The 21,001-nt window shown below is 36.0% G+C and overlaps 1 protein-coding gene across 1 annotated transcript; it reads right to left on the bottom strand.

Moving 5' to 3' along the window:
* Positions 1-15,885: 15,885 nt before the first annotated feature.
* LOC111911134 (histone H2B.3) lies at positions 15,886-16,527 on the bottom strand. Its single transcript, XM_023906924.3, has one exon. The coding sequence runs from the start codon at positions 16,456-16,458 to the stop codon at positions 16,027-16,029; it is 432 nt and encodes a 143-aa protein (XP_023762692.1). The 5' UTR covers positions 16,459-16,527; the 3' UTR covers positions 15,886-16,026.
* Positions 16,528-21,001: the final 4,474 nt, after the last annotated feature.

Below are 21,001 nucleotides of genomic sequence, written 5' to 3'. Positions count from 1 at the left end.
GTGTCCCCCGGCCAAAGCCACCATTGTCTATTGACTCAGAACATAATCCAACACCAATGTACCAAACACATCAAGATTTACATTCATTATGTGTGTGATTAGGTTGCTCGAGGCCTAGTTCGAGTTTTCCACATGCCATCTTTCGCTCAATACACATATATCTTCACCAAATGCCTTCTGACGCAACTTTTTAATGATTTCAAGACCATATTGAACGTTCAAAACTCCCCTCCCGATTAAGCTGCAGGGGGGTGTTAGCATATCACATTATTATGTAATTGTATGTTGTAGTAGTAGCTTCATTAGCCCAAGCCTTGTATAGCTAGGCCCATAGTATCTAGTATATGTATTCACGTATCATTTCAATAGAATCCTAGTTTGAGAAACATACCATTCTATAGTAATGCTTACAATTCTTATGAAATCCCTAAACCATACACCCCTTATACTAATCTTAAAACAATTAGGATCAGGTTTGTCTATGAATGATTACCAATAGCCAAATATGAATATATATATATATATATATATATATATATATATATATATATATATATATATATATAGATACATTTGGGCCTATACTAGGCTAAATATACAACATAATAATTGTGTTATACTAACATAGATACAATGCAATGTACAACAATAATACTCTTATAGTTTAAGAGAGGGGGTGAAGATGAACACTAAAGTTAGATCAAAAATCAGTGAAAAACTATAATGGTAGTCCCTTTGTGAAGATGTATGCATAATGAAGGATGGAAGGGACATGAAGAACACGAATTTGCCCAGTGGCGACCTTATCTCATACAAAGTGAATATCAATCTCAATGTGCTTCATGTGTTGGTGTCAAATTGGATTGGTTGAAAGATAGACAACGGTAACATTATCACAATAAAAGATGGTTGCTTTTGACACAGACAATGTAACTCACATAAGAGATTCGGAAGCCAACATTTATCACCCACAACATTAGTTATGGCCATGTATACTTCTTCAACATTGTATCGGGTGTAACATCTTGTTTTCCGTCATTTCTTATTTTAGGGTCGTGTGCCGGAAGTCGATTGTGTAAAGGCTTTGGGCCTTAAGGAGGTAACAATTAGACCTTGTGGAAGGAGATAATGATGGTTGAGAGATCTAACACTTGAATTGTGTTTTGGGTCGAAGGGTAAAAATGAAAAAGTCATAGTACGGGTTCTTGCATGAAATATGGATTTTTGTTCGAGAAGTTTTTAGTCCAAGATATCTAGATAATATTGTGGGGCTCTTCAACACCTTTTCGTGGATATAAAGAACATCGAAAACGGTGTTGGCACCAATAAGTTACGACCGTTTGAAGTTAGGAAATTTTTGGGTTAGCCTCGTACGTTGGGTGTACGGTGAGTACGTTGGGTGTACTAGGCATCCCTGGTACGATGGGCATACCAGGAGTATATTGGGCGTACGCAATCAGAACCTAAACCCTATTTCGTGTCTTGTGTCCTATTTAAGCTCATTAACTTCCCCAATTCCATTCCATTTTCAGCCTCCACCCCTTCAACATCCTCCCTTGAAACCCTAACGTTGGGCGTACTAGGCATCCCTGGTACGATAGGCATACCAGAAGTATGTTGGGCGTACGCAATCAGAACCTAAACCCTATTTCGTGTCTTGGGTCCTATTTAATCTCCTTAACTTCCCCAAATCCATTCCATTCTCAACCTCCACCCCTTCAACATCCTCCCTTGAAACCTTAACCCTAGTTTGAGCCTTATGAGCAAAAAGAATGTGTTTTTAAGTGCTTTGAAGTGCTCTTGGTGCACCTTGGAAGAAGGAGCTAATTGGAGAAGTTTTGGTTGTATTGGAGCTTATAGATCCAAACCTTGTTCACCTTGATCTTTCTTTTGGAGGTATAAAGTTTGAATATTGATGGAATTGTTAGATTTTAGCTAGTTTTGGGTCTTATGAGCTTTTGGTCACTCTAAGTGCATAAAGTTTAGATCTTGAAACTTTGTGACCGTGTTATGGATAAAGTGGGAAACTTTATCCATCTAAACATCATATTGATTCAAGTCTGAAGGTTGGAGACTTAGACTTAATGGATTAAGTTGAAAAATATGAACTTTTGTCCCTTTGAGACTTAAAGACTATATCTTTTTATTAGGACCATTCAAATGGATAAAGTTGAAAACTTTATCCATTATGAAGCTATTAGAAACCATAAAAATGCGATCTTGGTCCTTTTATCCCTTCTATGCAATAGTTATGATGTCTTAATGGATTAATAAGTTAGGGTTTTGGCTTTTGGACCTTTTCTAGCCATTGAAAGTCATAAATATGGAAATTTTATAACTTAAGTCGATGTTTTGAGTCTAGATCTGAGCTCTGGACAAAAGGTCTTAAGTGATAAAGTACTTAATGGATAAATAAGATCATGTCGCATATGATGGGCGTACGAGGAGTACGTTATGCGTACGCAGCTGCCATGAACTTTGACTTTGTTGACTTTCATTGATCATTGACTTTTAACCAAGTTTGACTTTAGGTCAAACTTGAGAGTTTTAGACTAATGATTAAGGTTTTACTTGGTTTTTTGTGATTAGCGGATTCGTGGGAGCACACAATGCAGAAAGGGAAACGTGTCTTAGTTTTTCGAGTTTCTTCATTTTAGGTGAGTTTTGTCTCATTGACTCATTATACCCGTGGGTCGAAGATCTGTATTCCTTAGATTGTTAGTACTTAGTATGTTGCTATGTTGTAGTGATCCGTTAGATCTGTATCCTAGTATATAGGATGTTACTATGTTGTAATGATATATTAGAATTGTATCCTGGTATATAGGATGTTGCTATGATGTAGTGATCTGTTAGATCTATATCCTGGTATATATGATGTTGTTATGATGTAGTGATTTGTTAGATCTATATCCTGGTATATAGGATGTTGCTATGATGTGATCTGTTAGATTTGTGTGTCTGTATGTACTTACTGGTTATCATCTAGTGGAGTACCTTATTGATTATATGTAGTCATGTAAGATAGCATGAGAACTCTTGATCTAGGCTTTCTTGCATGTTCCTCGTTTGGTTGTGGCTCTAGAGTAGGATCATCTATTCGGGTGGCTATCTCACCTCTGGGTACTTATGGTTACGTATTTCATGAAGGTTAGCTGGTAGCGAGACTGTATAGTGTGAGAGGACTACTAGGCGGTAGTGAGTTGTATGATTGTTTTTTGCACGTATTATGTGTCAACTTGATCCTGGTAATTTATATGTCGACATATGGTAATAGTGGGTTGAGGCGGTCCTGCTTTGTGATGTATGCCAAGATACCCGGTGCAGGCCGGTTATAAGTCGTAGGCATGGAGGCTCGGGATGAGTGGTTGGGTTAAGGTCGTAAGCCAAAAAACCTTGGGTATTCCAGCCCAATGGTTGATTGGACCCGTTGCATGTTGTCTTTCAAGTCCAAGGACTGATTGGGCCTAGGCATTCCAACAGGGAGGTTTTGGTCCGTTATGCATGATTGTATGTTTATCGTATGAAGTATTTTAGGGAAAACTCACTAAGCTTTATGCTTACTCAGTTGTTTATTGTTTCAGGTATCATCGGTGGCTATAGTAAGGCGAAGGTGATACTGTACACACTCATCAGCAGCATTGAGGATTTCGTGTTCATTATAACACTCTGATTTTTAATAATTGTAATTGGGAACAAATGATTTTTTTATAATGGTTTTATAATTTGAAAGTTTTACTTTAAATAAAATGAAAAAATTGATCGTGAAAACAGCACCTTACATCAAGACATGGTGGCATGACGCTAAAAGGACCAGGAGATAAGGTTGTAACTGAGATACACGTAATATTCGTTGATGGACCATCAATAAATTAGGCATCACCTTGCAGTCGGCATCAAAGTAAGCAATCAATGTGGATATGGTTGATAGATGAAGTTGAAGACCAAAATCAAGTGTGCATCGAATATACCGAAGAATAGTTTGACTATGTGAAAATGTGTCTCTCCAGTGTAACATCCCTATTCCACAGTAAATTTTCATTAAATATTCAAAGCATTTGTTCCAATTACACCCTCAAGGAACTAAATAAAATCATTTGTTTCAAAACCTTAATCAGAGTATAGATTAAGTGCGGACATCTCCAATGGATGTGATACAATCAAGTTGCGGCCTTCTTTCGTTACCAAAAAATTTGAAACAATTTAAACTTAAAACCGTAAACACAAAGCATAGTGAGTTCCCCCAAGATACCACATACATCCATACACAAAGCAACAAGTGTGTTTCAACCCAACGACCTATTTCATCCGACGGGTATGTTTCAACCCAACAGCCTATTTCAGCAAATGGCTTTGTTTCAACACAACGGGTTTGTTTCAATCCAACATGACTATTTTAACCGAACATGTATATATCATATAAGTATACAAGCAAGAGTCACAAAGACAACAAGCATATAACGACACCTAATGTGTATATAGTATAGTAAGAATATTCACCTCACAGTTAGGGGTGAGCAACGGAACATGGTACCCGCTTTCGGAACCGGAACCGCCTCATAACCGCCTGTTTTGGAAACAGAACTGGCTTAAGCGGTTCCGGTTCTCATTTTTTTCGTACCCGCTAGGTACCCGTCAGAACCGGTTCTTGTGTGTGTGTGTGTGTGTGTATATATATATATATATATATATATATATATATATATATATATATATATATATATATATATATATATATATATATATATATATATATATCACGTTTGAAAACTTCAGATTTAATATTATGTTTTCGTTGGAATTAGAGTGAATTAAAGTTATCATTTTTTACCTAATATTCCTAATGGAGCTTTGATATTAAAATGAATTTCATGTAATCCAATTATATAAATCTTGAGATTTAAATCTCCACATTGAGACAAGAATCAATTAAGGTTTTCAACCACTTATGTTTGTTTATATGAAGCACATTGGATACTACAAAATAATTAATAACCAGCCACTTATGTATTTAAGCATGATTATATGTAAAACAAATGTAAATGAAAAAAACATAGGCGATGAAGTAATAAAGAAAACTTGATTTCAATCCTCCTATCCCACATCGTTCATGGGATCGGAAAAAAAAAAAAGGAATACAACTCCTTATAAAATGGAATGATTAGAAGGGAAAGCCTTGATACTTTTCTTAGGTGTGCCTACTTTTGTCGGTTGTCAAGGAGTGTTTATATTTTGAACCGGTTTAAACAAGTTTATGTCTAAAAGAGGTGGGTTTAAACCATTTTTTTTAATAAAAGGTTCGACTTGTTAAATTATGAGTATTATAATCATGATTATATTGACAAAATTTTAGAAATATTTTTAAACCGAGTACCCGGTGTTGGAACTGCGTCCAACCAGCTCCTAAATTTAAAGAACCGATGTAGACGGTTCCGGTTCCGGTTCCTATCATTTTGGCCGGGTACCCGCCTTTGCTCACCCCTACTCATGGTCAAGGAGACAAACACCACAGCTCGCAGGACACATAAAGGCTTGTACTACAAACCGCATAATTATGAATAAAATGTCAACAGGTGGATACCATTTTGTTTCAAGCCATTCGGCTCAATGTGTTATGTGTTGGTTACAACCTGAATCCACTATCCAACAATTATCCTCTCTATTTTTACACGCCATGTTGGCTTCTAGAAATATAGCATAAGAGAGCACAATATTGTTCAGAATTCGAACATGGTATAGGACTCAAGTTTGGGTCGAAAGCATAGTATCCAGCATCGTGAATGTAGCATAAAGAATTGGTGTCAACATGGTTTTCTTTGACCTTCTTTACGGATGATTGTTCCATTCCCCATGGCTGCCGGCTAGGAACAGATTACTTGATGGGGAGGAAAATCAGGAGATAATTATGCAAAATCGAATATACTCATCATTAAACGTGTATAATACACATACATTTGGGCCAATGGTGGGCTAACTATACAGCATAATAACTGAGCGATACTAACATAGATATAATGCAATGTACAACACTAATAAAAACTTTCTGAAGCATTGATCTGTTTGATATGCAAGAAAAACATTTGCTCGGCTGCATTGGGAGTTGGGACCCTCGAACCTGTAAAGAAAGTAAAAAAACACCAAATCTTCCCAACTTGAACAGTTTATTCACTATAAACCAGTTCGATTATACATCAACTTACACCAAAAACCTCTTTACATTAACACTCACTCTCAAATGTACAAGTAAGAACAAGATCTAAAAAAAATCAGTAGAACAATGAAAACCCTAACTGAGAAACCCTAAACGAGAGAAAATATCTGAGGAATAATATCTGCAATCTATCTACAATGAGAGAAGCACAACTTTAAATACATCGGGTCTCCAACAAAAAATGGAGTAACCATGACCCATAAAGATCCGCGTACAAACCCGATCAACTCTTTCCTGCATAAAACTTTCACAAACATCCCTTCGAATAATAACAACTAAACACAATATACCTTTCAACAATTAATGTTTATGTTTGAGTATAGAATGTATATTTCAACACCCCCCCCCCCCCACAAACTAAACATTAATTATTACTTTTATTATTAAAAACATTAATAAGACCAAGACGATTAGAAATATATTCATGCTGACCAACACCTAATGCTTTAGTCAAAATATCAGCATTTTGATTTGAAGAATCAATTTTATTTATTTTAAAAACACCTTTTTCAATTTTTTTTCTCTAATAAAATGGAGATCAACTTCAAAATGTTTAGTTTTTTCATGAAATACAGTATTTAAAGTTAATTTAATAGCAGACTCATTGTCACAAAAAACATTCACTGGAGTTAAACCTGTAATTCCACAATCACATAGTAATTTTAGAATCCAAATTACTTCACAAACTACAGAACCAAGAGCTCTATACTCAGACTCAATTGAAGAACGAGAAACAGTACTCTGTTTCTTGCTCTTCCAGGATACAAGACAACCTCCAAAATATACCAGAAAACCAGTGACAGATCTACGACTAAACAAGCATTTAGCCCAATCAGCATCAACAAAAGCAACAAGATCAAGACTACTATTTTTTTTGAATATGGATACCCTTTCCTGGACTTTCTTTCAGATACCTCAATAGTCTGAATGCAATATTTAAGTGTGAATTATATGGTTTATGCATATACTGACTCAAGATCTGAACAGCATACGAAATGTCTGGACGTGTCATAGTTAAATAGATTAATTTTCCAATCAATTTCTGAAATTCAGTTATATTAACTACATAATCAGAACTATCCAAGTCAGACTCTCTTTTAATAACTAAGTTTGCTTCCAGAGGGGTTTTTACAGGTTTACATGCAAGCATTCCAAACTCATTCAACAATTCCAAACAATATTTTCTTTGATTTAAGCAAATTCCTTTATCGTTTTTTATAACTTCAATTCCTAAAAAATATTTTAATTCTCCTAAATCTTTTATGAAAAACTGTGACTTCAAAAAAACTTTGACCTTTTCTAAATAAACATTACAATTTCCAGTAATAACAATATCATCCACATATACCAAAAAAACTACAATTGTATGTTCATGTTTTCTAATAAATAAAGAATAGTCATTTATGCTTTGTTTAAAACCAAAAAGTGAAAGTTTTTGGCACAATTTCTCATTCCACTTCCTGGGGGCTTGTTTAAGTCCATAAAGAGACTTTATAAGTTTACAAACTCTAGTATCACCTTTAGAGTGATAGCCTTCAAGAAGTTCCATAAAAACATTTTCAGATAGATCACCATATAAAAAAGCATTATTAATGTCAAGTTAATATAAAAACCAAGAATTGTGAACAGCTAAAGATAAAACTATTCTAACTGAAACCATTTTAGCTACTGGAGCAAAAGTTTCCTCATAATCTATACCTTCCCATTGGCTATAACCTTTTGCTACAAGTCTAGCTTTAAATCTTTCAATCTCTCCATTAGATTTATATTTTATTTTATAAATCTAGCGACAACCTATAGCTTTTCTTCCTTTAGGAAGATCAGTAATTTCCCAAGTATTATTCCTATAAAGAGCCTCCATTTCCTTATTCATAGCTTTAATCCAATTTGGATCTAAAGCAGCCTCATTATAGTTTTTAGGTTCAACTGTTTTATTAAGGTTTGAAACAAAACAACAATTTTTAGTGCTAAGAGAAGAATAGTTTACAGATCGTTCAATGCCATACTTATGTTTTCCTTCAACAACATAATCATTAAATCTAGCTGGCATATGTACAACTCTACCAGACCTAGTAGCCCTAGAAGAATGACCATCAGAAGGATCTAAATTACTCTGACCACTTTCCTCAGCCACAGTAGAGGAACTAGGAAACGTCTCACCAGATGAAGGCACATGTGCCTCACCAAACTGGTTGCTGACACCAAGAGGACTAGTCTCATCCAAGAAATGGTCTGCACTAGCACCATCCAAATGATGGACATCTCTCAAGTTACTAGTAATAGATTTATCAAGTAAGGAACTTGAATAAAAAGACTCATCATAGGAAAAAGGATCACTAGAGCATGATGACACACTAATTTTATCATTCACATAAGAAGACTTCATTTTGAAAGGAAACACTGATTCATAAAATTTTACATCCCTGGAAACAAAAATAAGATTTGAATCAAGACTAAGAACTCTATACCCTTTTTTATCAGGTGAATAACCAAGAAAAATACACTTATCAGCTCTTTCAGAAAATTTATCAGAATTATTAAACTTTGTTGCAAAACACAAGCATCCAAACACTCTAAGCCTATCAAAAACTGGAGCAGATTTATAAACAAGTTCATAAGGAGAAGCTCCATTTAACACTGATGTAGGTGTTCTATTGATTAAAAAAACAGAAGTCAAGATAGCTTCACCCCAATATTCCAGAGGTAATCCAGATTGAAAAATCAAAGATCTAGCAACATTTAAAATATGCCTGTGTTTTCTCTCAACAACTCCATTTTGTTGTGGAGTGTGAACACATGAAGTTTGATGAGAGATTCCTTTAGACTCAAACAAATGTTTCATTTTGTGATTTAAAAATTCAGTCCCATTATCTGACCTAACAGTCTTAACTTTAACTTCAAATTGATTAAGAAGATTGTTAAAAAAACACAGAAACATAAGAAAAAACTTCATCCTTTGACTTCAGCAAATAGACCCATGTAGCTCTAGTATAATCATCCACAATGGTCAAGAAATATCTATATCCTTCTGATGTGGTCACTCTATAAGGGCCCCATACATCTAGATGAATTAATTCACCAAGACTAGGTGAAACAACCCAAAAATACGACCCAAAAATTTCATTTTTCAATATAACTAAAAACCATAATCTGAGTGTCATATCATAAAACCATACGTGATATATCTCAAACATGATAAAAACACTGTGCGGAAAAACTGTCCCATATCTATGACATATCAAAATCAAGAACTAAATCAACTCCCAGGATAAAAGCTGAAGCTGTGGTGTGTGCGATGCCATCATCCCGAGCTCTTCCCTCTACTTGTGGAAGTACCTGAAACCAAAACTGAAACTGTAAGCACGAAGCTTAGTGAGCTCCCCCAAACAACCACATACCATACAATATATATATAAAGCACATACTGGGCCTTGCCCACTGCATCAGACCGAAGTCTAGAACTAGCTGCATCGGACCGAAGTCCGGAACTGACTGGGACCTTGTCCCCTGCATCGGACCAGAGTCTGGAACTGACTGCATCGGACCGAAGTCCGGAACTGACTGCATCGGACCGAAGTCCGGAACTGACTGATCATGGCATAGCATAAAACATAACAACTATTATAATCACATATACTGCATACTGCATCGGAACAGAGTCCGGAACACATAACACAAATATGCTTGAATCACAAAGACATCAAGCACTCTAGCTACTGCATCAGACCAAAGTCCGGGACTACTGCTAATTAAACGGGCCGGCATTGTGGCCGTAGACTCGTTCCTACTGAAAGGAAACTCACCTCGTGAACTGGCTGCTGTGTGTATGGCTCTGGAAGCTAACTGCTGCTGCTCCGGTATCTCCCCGGCTACAAGTCCATAAACACACTCAATCAAATACTAAACACTGCACTGGGTAAAATGACTCTTTTACCCTTGGTCAAAGTCAACTCTATGTCAAAGTCAACTCTTGGTTAAAGTCAACTCTTGGTCAAAGTCAACCCACAGTTGACCTGACTCGCCGAGTTGGGCCGCCAACTCGCCGAGTCTCTAATCTCACTTCTCAATCCTACTCGCTGCTACTCGCCGAGTATGGCATCGACTCGACGAGTACCCTCTCGATCCAAAAACTCAGAAAATCTTCATCCGACTCGCCGAGTCATATGAACAACTCGACGAGTTGTTCTTGAGCTTAAGAAGATTGCCTTGGACTCGCCGAGTTGTATGAACAACTCGCCGAGTCCCTCCATTACTGAGTCTACCCTCAAACTCGCTGAGTCCACTCCACTACTCACTGGTCCCACTCGACACCGCTCAAAAGGAAGAAATCGGGGACTCGCGACTCGACTCGCCGAGTCGTTCTTCCGACTCGCCGAGTCACCGCCATGCAACTATTCTACACTCGATTCTGCTCGAATCCAAAACATACAAATGATAGATCTGAGTCCAATAAGCTTATTTACCACGTAAAGTTTCCAACTTTACGTGTACAAACACATGAACAAGGGAATAAAGGCTAAAAGATGCTTAAAAGGGGTAGATCTAGGGTTAATATGCAAAATAGCTCCATAAAGGCAATAGATCTGGGCTCTACAACTCCTAAATGAACAGATCTAAAGATATCTCGGCATAATAGGGCTTCCATATCAACATAAGGCTTGAGAAAAGCATCAACTAGATCTAGAAAGGGTTTTAAAGCATAAAAGGGAAGGAAATCTGAAGAATACCTCAAAGAGCTCTTGCTTTCCCTTGAATCTCTGCTCTACAATCCTTCTCCTTGCTCCTTTCTTCTTCTCCTTCTTCAAGCCTTCACAATTGCACACAAGATCACTTAAAACACTCAAGATCGAATTAGGGTTTTCTCACAGCTTTTGAGGGTGAAGGAGACGAGATTGGGGGCTATAAGGTGGCTTAAATAGTGGGCAACCCGGGGATTTAGGGTTTCTCCCAGACGGACAGACTCGCCGAGTCCAGAATATGGACTCGCCGAGTCGCCAGCTAACACGTGCTCGAAATCCCGACCCTACTCGGCGAGTCAGGCTATGAACTCGCCGAGTCCCTCTTGCAAAACTTCAAAATAAATACCAAGGAATTATCATACCGGAGACGGGTCGTTACACTAGGTGTGATATGTTGACTAACAGGAAATGACTCTCTAGTTTGTTTAGCCCTATGACAAACATCACAAGGAGGAATATAATCATTTGGAAAATTAAGTTTATGCTTAAGAGATCCTAAGACTTGATTAGAAGGATGATCGGGCCTATTATGCCACGTGAGTTTAGAAACACAACAAATTGATGAAGAATTATGAACACCAAAGGAATTAATACCTGAAGGCACACTATTCATGTAATAAAGACCTCCAGATTCTTTACCATTCCCCACCATCTCCTTTGATTGTAAACCCTGAATTGTACAACTATGTTCATTAAAGACAACCTCACAATTACTATCCTTACATACCTTATGAACAGATAAAAGGTTTACATTAAAGTCTGGGACAACAAAAACATCAAACAGAGTTAAGGAATTAGATATATTCATATTCCCAATTTTCTCAATTTTAGCAGATGTGCCATTAGGATGACTAACAAGAAGATTCAACTTAGAAAAATCCATAGTATTATGAAGAAGAGATTCAGAAGCAATCATATGTTGATTGGCTCTTGAATCAACAATCCACTTTTGACAATCAAAGGAAGAATTAAATGCTTGAAACAAGCAAGTACCTGCCATGTTAGCACTTGCAGGTGCTTCCTCATTAACTTGTTTATCATTTATTAGTTGCAAAAACTTCATGTACTGTTCCTTAGTGAGCTGATGAAACTCAGAGTCTCCAACAACATCAGATAAGACAGGAGCATTAGAACTCCCTGAAGAAGTGGTAACAGAATTAGCAGAAAAAGTTTTTTGACTGTTTGACTCATTTCGCTGTTTAAAATCTTTTGGGTATCCTATTAGTTTATAACACTTTTCAATTGAATGACCTTTAATACCACAATTCTTGCATTGTACTACCTAATTTTTATTTCTATTAGAATTGTTTGAATTAAACCTATTATTAAACCTACTATTAAAAGCAGTAGGTTGGGATTTAGAAGACTGAATAGAAGTCAAAGAACCATTTCTTTGAAGAGACTCTTCTCTAGACAATATAGAAAATGCAGTTTTGACAATAGGTAACGGTTCCATAAGAAGAATATGACTTTTGACTTGACTATATGAATCATCTAGACCACTAAGGAACTGCATAAGTTTCATAAGATTGGAATGGTCCTTAAGTTTAACAAATGCTTCACATTTACAGTCAGTAAGACTAGTAAGACCATCAAATTCCTTCCAAAGAGAGTCAAGTTTATTATTGGGTAAATTACACCATTAGTCCCTCGTGCATGTGTCCAAAAGCACGTTTCGTCCCTATTTTCAAAAATTAACTCGGACGGTCCTTAGGTTTGTTTTTTCTTACACGCTTAGTCCCTCCAGACATAAAAAGACTATTTTACCCTTAACAATTTCTTTTTTAATTTTCTTTTATTCTTTTATTATTTTTACATTAAAAAGAAAAAAAAAAAAAAAAAAAAAAAAAAAAAAAAAAAAACGTATCTTCAACCCCCCCCCCCCCCCGCCCCCCATTTTTTTTCTTTCCCCGTACTCGTTTCCCCCTTTTCCTCTAACTATCGACAAACTGCAACCATGAAGCAGCCACCGACGAAATCTATTCATCCACCGTCTTCTCTCTTCTGCAACCCAACGGACGACCACAAATCTCATCCATTTCTTTATGTGCATCTCACAAACTCTATCTCAGCCACCATAGGAGCAAGGCAATCATCAGAGCAACCATCGCTGCGATCATTCATCGTCTGTACACCACCCTTCAAATGCATTCCTGCCAACACCCTTCATCTACGTCATCATCCTCATTGAACAGAAAAAGAAGAACGAACTGAGAAGATAGAACGAACTGCCAACACCCTTCATCTTCATCTACGTCATCATCCTCATTCCCGACGATAGGGTAGCAGATCTGGTTTCTGATTCTCGGTCTGTGGTTGTCGATCGAACTGAGAAGATAGAATAAGGTTTCACTATTAGAGGGGAATGAAGAAGGGAGTATTTGAGGCGGTTGCACCGGAAAATATGGGTGGTCCATCGTTGCACCAAACCTTAGCCGCCTCTTGTTTTTCCGGTGAGAGGGTATTGATACTGCAGCACTCCCTACACTTCTACCTTACCGTTCAGATCTGCACTCCAGCAAAAGGCTAGATCCTCCGACGGTAATGATGATGGAGCGGTGACATGTAGTGTTAAAAGGGGGTGGTTATCGGTTGTTGTACAGGAGGGTGGCGATGGTGGTTTTGTGGTTATTTTTCCGGGGAACAAGTGGTGTTTGGTTGTGCATTCCGGTGATGGCTCTGGAGATTTGTGCATTCCGGTGGTGTTTGTGCAGTCAAGTGGTGGTAGTGGTGCTTAAGTCTTCTTCAACAAAACAAAAAGATAGATATATAGATATTAAGTTTAATAAATTAATAATAAATATTAAAAATAAATGAAAAAAAAATTATAAAGGGCATTTTAGTCATTCCAATTCTTACAAGGGACAAAGCATGCAAATTTAATGTAATAAGGGACGAAATATGTACCGTTTTACGATATAAGGGACGGTCCGAGTTAATTTTTAAAAATAGGGACTTAACATGTTTTTTGGCAACTGTACGAGGGACTATTGGTGTAATTTACCCTTTATTAAAATAGTCTGATAGCGAAATACCATTTTGTTTCAAGGAATTAATCTGTTGATGAATGTTAAAAACAACAGATCCATCCGACTTATTATAGGTTTCAAAAAGATTGTTCCAAATACCCTCAGCAACATCTGAATAAGCTTGACTCTGATAGATGGAATCTAATATGGATGACAAAAGCCAAGAACAAACTACAGCATTGGCTCTATCCCATTTAGAACTTTTAGACTCATCTACCTTTGTTTTCTGAAAAGAACCATCTACAAACCCAAGTTTATTTCTGGCCCTAAGTGCTCTAGACATAGAGCTTTTCCAAAGTCTAAAATTTTCATTTCCAGATAGTTTTATAGTAACAATAGTGGTAGTGGAATTATCTGAAGGATGAACAAAGAGAGGATCATCAAAATTAACTTGATCATCCTTTCCACTACTACTAGGAGACTCAGTAGGACCAACCATAAGAACAAGACAAACAAATAACCAATCAGATAATCAAGAAATACAGACAGAAATCAGACCCGTGTATTGACTTAGAGTCCAGATGGTCACCACGTTTGTCGGGGCTCAAGACAATCAATACATAGCCACAGAAAACAATCGAAACAAGAAAAACAAACAACTGGTGTATATAAAACAACCAGGATCTCCCAATCACAATATAAAAGAGGGAAAAAGGAACAAGAAAACCCTCACAGTGCTTTAAAGACGAAACGAAGACACAAATCGACTCTGTTTGTCCGTTCTCAACGTTGGGTTTATCGGTGATGAAATCCGACCCCTAGAGAGTTATTTCAGACTTAAACAGATTAATCCATTTGAGAAGAATCGTTGATAGTTTGGCTGATGTTCAACTATTCAGGCGAACAGTACAAGAATCAGCCACAAGCACCTGCAATAACACACAAAAAAACTTCACAGCACCAGGATCGAAAGAACGAAAACAATAAAAGAACTAAGTCGATCGACCAACCAGAAATAACAAAAGAAAAAGGAAGAAAAGGTTAGAAACAACCTTTTATGAAACTGTTCTGAGTTGTGAACCTCCGATGAACATCGATGAAGAAGACGAGTCTCCGATGAACATCTACGAAGAGGATGAAGGAGCCTTAAGCTCTGATACCATGTAAAGAAAGTAAAAAACACCAAATTTTCCCAACTTGAACAGTTTATTCACTATAAACCAGTTCGATTATACATCAACTTACACCAAAAACCTCTCTACATTAACACTCACTCTCTGATGTACAAGTAAGAACAAGATCTAAAAAAATCAATAGAACAATGAAAACCCTAAACGAGAGAAAATATCTAAGGAATAATATCTGCAATCTATCTACAAAGAGAGAAGCACAACTTTAAATAAATCGGGTCTTCAACAAAAAAACAGAGTAACCATGACCCATAAAGATCCGGCGTACAAACCCGATCAACTCTTTCCTGCATAAAACTTTCACAAACACCCCTTCAAATAATAACAACTAAACACAATATACCTTTCAACAATTAATGTTTATGTTTGAGTATAGAATGTATATTTCAACAGAACCTCAGTTGCATCTCATGTCCATAAACTAGACTCCTACACAATATATGTACAAACAAGCCATGACACATCAACTAAAATCAAAAGCAACAAATGTGGCCACAACTTTCTACCGACAAAAGGAACCAATTGTTAATCGCATTCATCAGAGGGGGGGTTCTCTGATTGCACATTTAAAAACAAGGTTTCTTCTCACAAATGTTGGAGTGAATGAAAGTATAAAAACGATATTCGTATGTTCAAAATTGTAACTGGGTGATCTTTGGCATAAACACAAACACCTGGTGTGTGTCGAATGTAATCGATACAAAACAATACAAATGGATAAAAACGAAGACTATCAAGCCTAATTTCATTTGATGAAATCAAAAAGAAACATAAGATGATTAACAAGAACATTCCATTACAAAAACAAGATAGTTTCATTTCAATTTCAGAACTTTTCACCTAGAAGGTAATTACATCAGGAATCCCAAAAACCAACGAAAACCAGATTACTACATATACTAACAGATCAAGACAATCTAACCGCTAGTGAACTTTGTCACAGCCTTGGTACCTTCAGACACAGCATGCTTAGCCAACTCCCCGGGAAGTACAAGTCTGACTGCAGTTTGAATCTCCCTCGAAGACAGAGTGTTCTTCTTGTTGTACCTTGCAAGCTTAGATGCCTCCTGAGCGAGCTTCTCAAAAATGTCGTTGATGAATGAGTTCATGATGCCCATTGCCTTACTAGAGATACCAATGTCAGGGTGAACCTGCTTCAAAACCTTAAAGATGTAGATCTTGTAGGTCTCGACTGATTTCTTGTGTCTCTTCTTCTTCTTATCTGCTCCGGCAGCCGATGCGTCTTTTGGGAGTTTCTTCTCCGCCTTGGGCTTCTTCTCCGCTGGTGCCTTCTCAGCCGGAGCCTTTTCCGCTACTGGTTTCTTTCCGGCAGCTGCCTTGGGTGCCATTGATACAGTTGGAGGGAAAATGGAAATAGAGAAGATGTGTTTGTAGTAGATGAATTCGAAAAGTAGGATGTGATCGTTGGCGTATTGGGATGTGTTTATATAGGCTGTGTAAAACTGATCTGATTGGTTAGATTAGACTAACGCGGATCGTGATTACTGGCCGTTGATTGCTATCAAAACTATTTCAAAAAAAAGGTCCCTAAAATGGTATAGTTAACAAAAAGTTGAAAAACTCTTGAAAATATGTTGCTATTTTAGAGAGAACGCCGTTATCAAATTATTTGAAAAACAAAAATAAAAATTGATTGCAAATGTCAAAGGTATGGCCCAGTTATTTTTTTTACATAAAATGTCCTTAATAATCCTCATCTCAGTTAAAATTTTGAAAAATATTCAGAAAAGTCTCAAACTATTAGGAAAAGTTTTAATTTAGTCATAATCTTTTGTTTAAATAGAAAAATCCAATAAACCGTTTAAACCTTACACTTTAATCTTTTTTGACCATGTGGTATAGATGACTTGCTCAACACCTCAAAATTCTTGGATTTTTCTATTCAAAAAAAATTAAGACTAAATTGAAACTTTTTTCAAAAGTTTAAGATTTTTTTGAAGATTTTACCTAAAATGTCAATAGTTGCATTATTCAAAAAAATGAACCTAATAGAGGAAAAAGAAAACAATGATAGCACATTATTCAAAAAAATGAACCTAATAGAGGAAAAAGAAAACAATGATAGCACATAACAACAAAAAAAAAAAAAAAAAAGTCTTGCTATTTTCCGCATTTCTTCCGTGATGGGGTAAATGAAAAAGTAGCAATTTACTTTCACGTAAAGTTGCCATTTTCTTAAACTTTTTTTTGACTTTGCATCAAACTTGAAAATATGTTGTTATTAATTAACATATGACAATGATGTTATATATGACAAAAATAAAAATGAATGTATATTGTTGTGATGGTGTTTGTGTTTAGATTTTAAAAAATATATACATTAAAGGTCTTTAGTAAATTAAATTAGATAAATTTACATAATTAGATGAAAAAATGAGGAAAATATGTAACTGAAAATAACAAAACGAAAACAATGATAGTATAGAGACAAAAAAAAATGAAAATATACTGATATCTTCTGTGTTTTTTTTCCATGATTGAGGTAAATAAAAAAAATTGCAATTTACTTTCAACTTTTTTCTAATATAGCATGATACTTTCATTTTATATATATATATATATATATATATATATATATATATATATATATATATATATCCATTTTTGTGAATTTTAACAACAAAATTTATAGATTTACATAAACAAAGTTGTTTGACTATAGGGTTAACATTGGAAAAGTAATAATAAGTTCCTTATTTTTAGGTGTTCGAATGAAAAAACCCTGATGCATACATTTGAAAACCTAATGAAGGGGTACTTATGTACAATGGAGGTACTCTAAAAAATAACTCAATAGTCAATACATACCCTTTGTTAGTTGCTAATCTATAATCTATATGGATTCCAAATACAAAATACAATTTATAGTTTTAATGAAAAAAAATAAAATACAAAATTTTAATGAAAAAAAATAAAATTAGATGTTGTGGTAGTAAAAATGGTTGATATTTTAAAGTTTTACAAGTCAGAGAAAAAAATGAAAGTACAATCTCAAAGTATGTTGCTATTTTATAGATTTTCCAACTTCAATAATATGTCAAAATGGCAACCTACTTTGAGATTGTCTTTATCAGACAAGATAATATTAGTACAAGGAGTAGACTGTATGTAACGCCCGCAGATCCGGGCTAGTCAATTTAGAGGCAATAGGGGTCAAAAACGACTTTTCGACAAAATATTGTTTAGAATAAATAATCTTAACCAATCTGTAGAATATGTAACAAGGTTTCCGTACATATAAAGAACGCCGAAATCCGACCTATAACAAAGAACTTATGGCCCATCGAAGTTTTACGGCAAAACCGGCACGACACCGGGAGACGTAAATAGTGAATTTAAGATAGATGACTTTTTAGCCTTAGTGATCTAAACCAAAGTTGTAGTATACGTTAAACCGAGAACATCCATAAAAAGAACGCCCAAATATGACTTCGTATGAGAATGTTATGATTTTTCTAAGATTCGGCTTAGTAGTGCACGCCCCGAAACTCGAATTTTAGTTCGAGCGGTTTTTGGCTTACGCGACCTAAATGAGAGTTGAATATCTCATTAATAGGAACTCAACGGTAAAAAGATAGACGAAAACGGAGTTCGTATGAAGGAGTTACGAATTCTTCGCGGTCATTTAACAGTCTAAACTCCTCCTACTGTTAAATTTAAGATCGGTCGGTAATTAGCCGACGGAGTCTAAAGGAAAGTTGTAGATTTTGCTTTTACCTACGCGTGGATATAAAGAACGTCAAAAACGGAGCTCGTATGCGAGAGTTATGATTTTTCTAAGTCAGGAAGCCGATACGCGATATTGGGTGACGTGGCGCGATCACAGCCATTGCTTTCTCTCCAAGGAAAGCCATCAGATGATGACACATGGAACCAACTCGTCGAGTAGGTCCTCCTACTCGGCGAGTCCATCAGGATTTCACACTATAAATAGATGTGTCGAGTTCCGTTCATTCTCACACCTTTCCTCATCCACTTTCTCTCTCTAGCCCCCCTTAAGCCCCCTAAAGCCTAGGTAAACCCCCTAGCACCCGAAGGAAGCCCCGAGGCTCCCGGAGTCCCGAGAAAAGAGCCTTTCGGCTCGGGAACGCTGCTCCAGCAAAGCCCGGTTTTTTCTTTAAAATTCGCTGTAAGTGAGCTACGCTTACGCAATTTTTAATATAGCTTCCAAATAATTATAGTAATGTTATTAGGTCCTTAAAATAATTATTTAGGCTATTATTATGAGTTATATTGAGTGTTATTTAACACTTATATAATAATAATAGTAGTCAGAGTATTAATTTGTCATAGTTATCGTTAGACTAAACCCTAGTGGTATTGATATTAGGTTTTATCAAAGGAAATTGTTTTGAGAGTATCGAAACGTTGTCCGAGTGCTGAGTCACCCCCTTTCAAGTGAGTGCATAGTTACTTTCATCTTACACATAGATATGAATTATTTTACATAAATTACGTGTTATGTGTGCATATTATCTGAATACTTCTTGTCTATGCTGGATGAATGATTTATACATGTTTTAAATGATTTAAACTGTATATTTATTTTATATCTACAAATATGTTGGGATAAAACATGGGTAGATGAAATAGTTGGTGTGTGATGAAATAAAATAAAGAGAGATAGGTGATGATAGGAAGGTGATGATAATTAGGTGAGGATAGATAGGTGATGATGAATCAGTGATGTAGGATACTACAACCTTGTCCGAAAATTTGGAGATGTAGTCATCTACCAGAGTATAGATGGCGACCACGGACTATTATAGACAACCCCGTGGAAACACCAGCAGGCTCATAACCTGTAGGTGATGAATTACGAGTTCAGGGGATGTTGTAACTATGTATTCATGTGATGATACTCTAACCCCCTTACTATGAATTACGAGTTCAGGCGATGTTGTAACTACGTATTCATGCGATGATACCCAAACCCTTGGTGGGCACATATTGAGGGAGTAATCCCAGAATCAATTCTGTCTAGGCGATTTAGGCGATGATCCTTAGGGAAAGTCCTTAGGAACAAACATAAAAGGAGAAGAGAGGTAAAATATGATGTAGGAGACGACCCTTAGGATAAATCCTTATGGAGGGTACTTAGGAATAAAGAAGATAATAAGGATGGGTAATTGGGTTAATTGTTTGATGATTGAACATAATAATTATATTATTGTGGGTTGAAAACCCAATGTACTCACCAGGTTTCCCAACCTGACCTACTCAGTTTATTTATATCACAGGTGTTGTTATGAAGTCACATTACACTGAGAGATTAAAGAGATGTAGATCACTAGTATAAATAAATGTGAGTTCTGTTTAAGCTTATATTTTTGTATTAACGATGACATCCCAAACGTTTTAAAATGAATAAAATACGTTTCTTCGAAAATGTTTTGATAACGTATTTAACATGTTTTTCTAGGAACAAATTCCGCAACATTTTTATGAAAAGAAGTACTCTGATTTTTACAAAGCATAAACAAAATCGGTATTTTCTAGCCGTGAAAATGGGGATGTCACACTGTAAGTATATGTATTATATATATATATATATATATATATATATATATATATATATATATATATATATATATCCCTTTTATATGTTATGCATGATAATAAGAAATATACATATTTACCAAATCTGATTTGGTATCAAAACCAAAAAAAAAAAAAAAAAAAGAAAAAAACACAACCACATAGGTCGATTTTCACATTCATTGATCATGGCGACTATCACAGTGTAACATCTCGGAATAGCAAGAGTAAAGTTGAAGGGATAAAAGAGTAAAATGGGAAAGATAGACTCGGCGAGTCCATGGGTGGACTCGGCGAGTAGAGTCGCGACTTGGTCGCGTGTCAAGTGGCCGA

The sequence above is a fragment of the Lactuca sativa genome, chromosome 8 (assembly GCF_002870075.4).
Source record: "Lactuca sativa cultivar Salinas chromosome 8, Lsat_Salinas_v11, whole genome shotgun sequence".
NCBI classification, from domain to species: Eukaryota; Viridiplantae; Streptophyta; class Magnoliopsida; order Asterales; family Asteraceae; genus Lactuca; species Lactuca sativa.
This window is presented reverse-complemented; position numbering and strand designations above follow the sequence as displayed.

Excerpts from the sequence above, each read along its gene's own strand:
- LOC111911134 (XM_023906924.3), bottom strand. The coding sequence starts at position 16,458 with ATGGCACCCAAGGCAGCTGCCGGAAAGAAACCAGTAGCGGAAAAGGCT.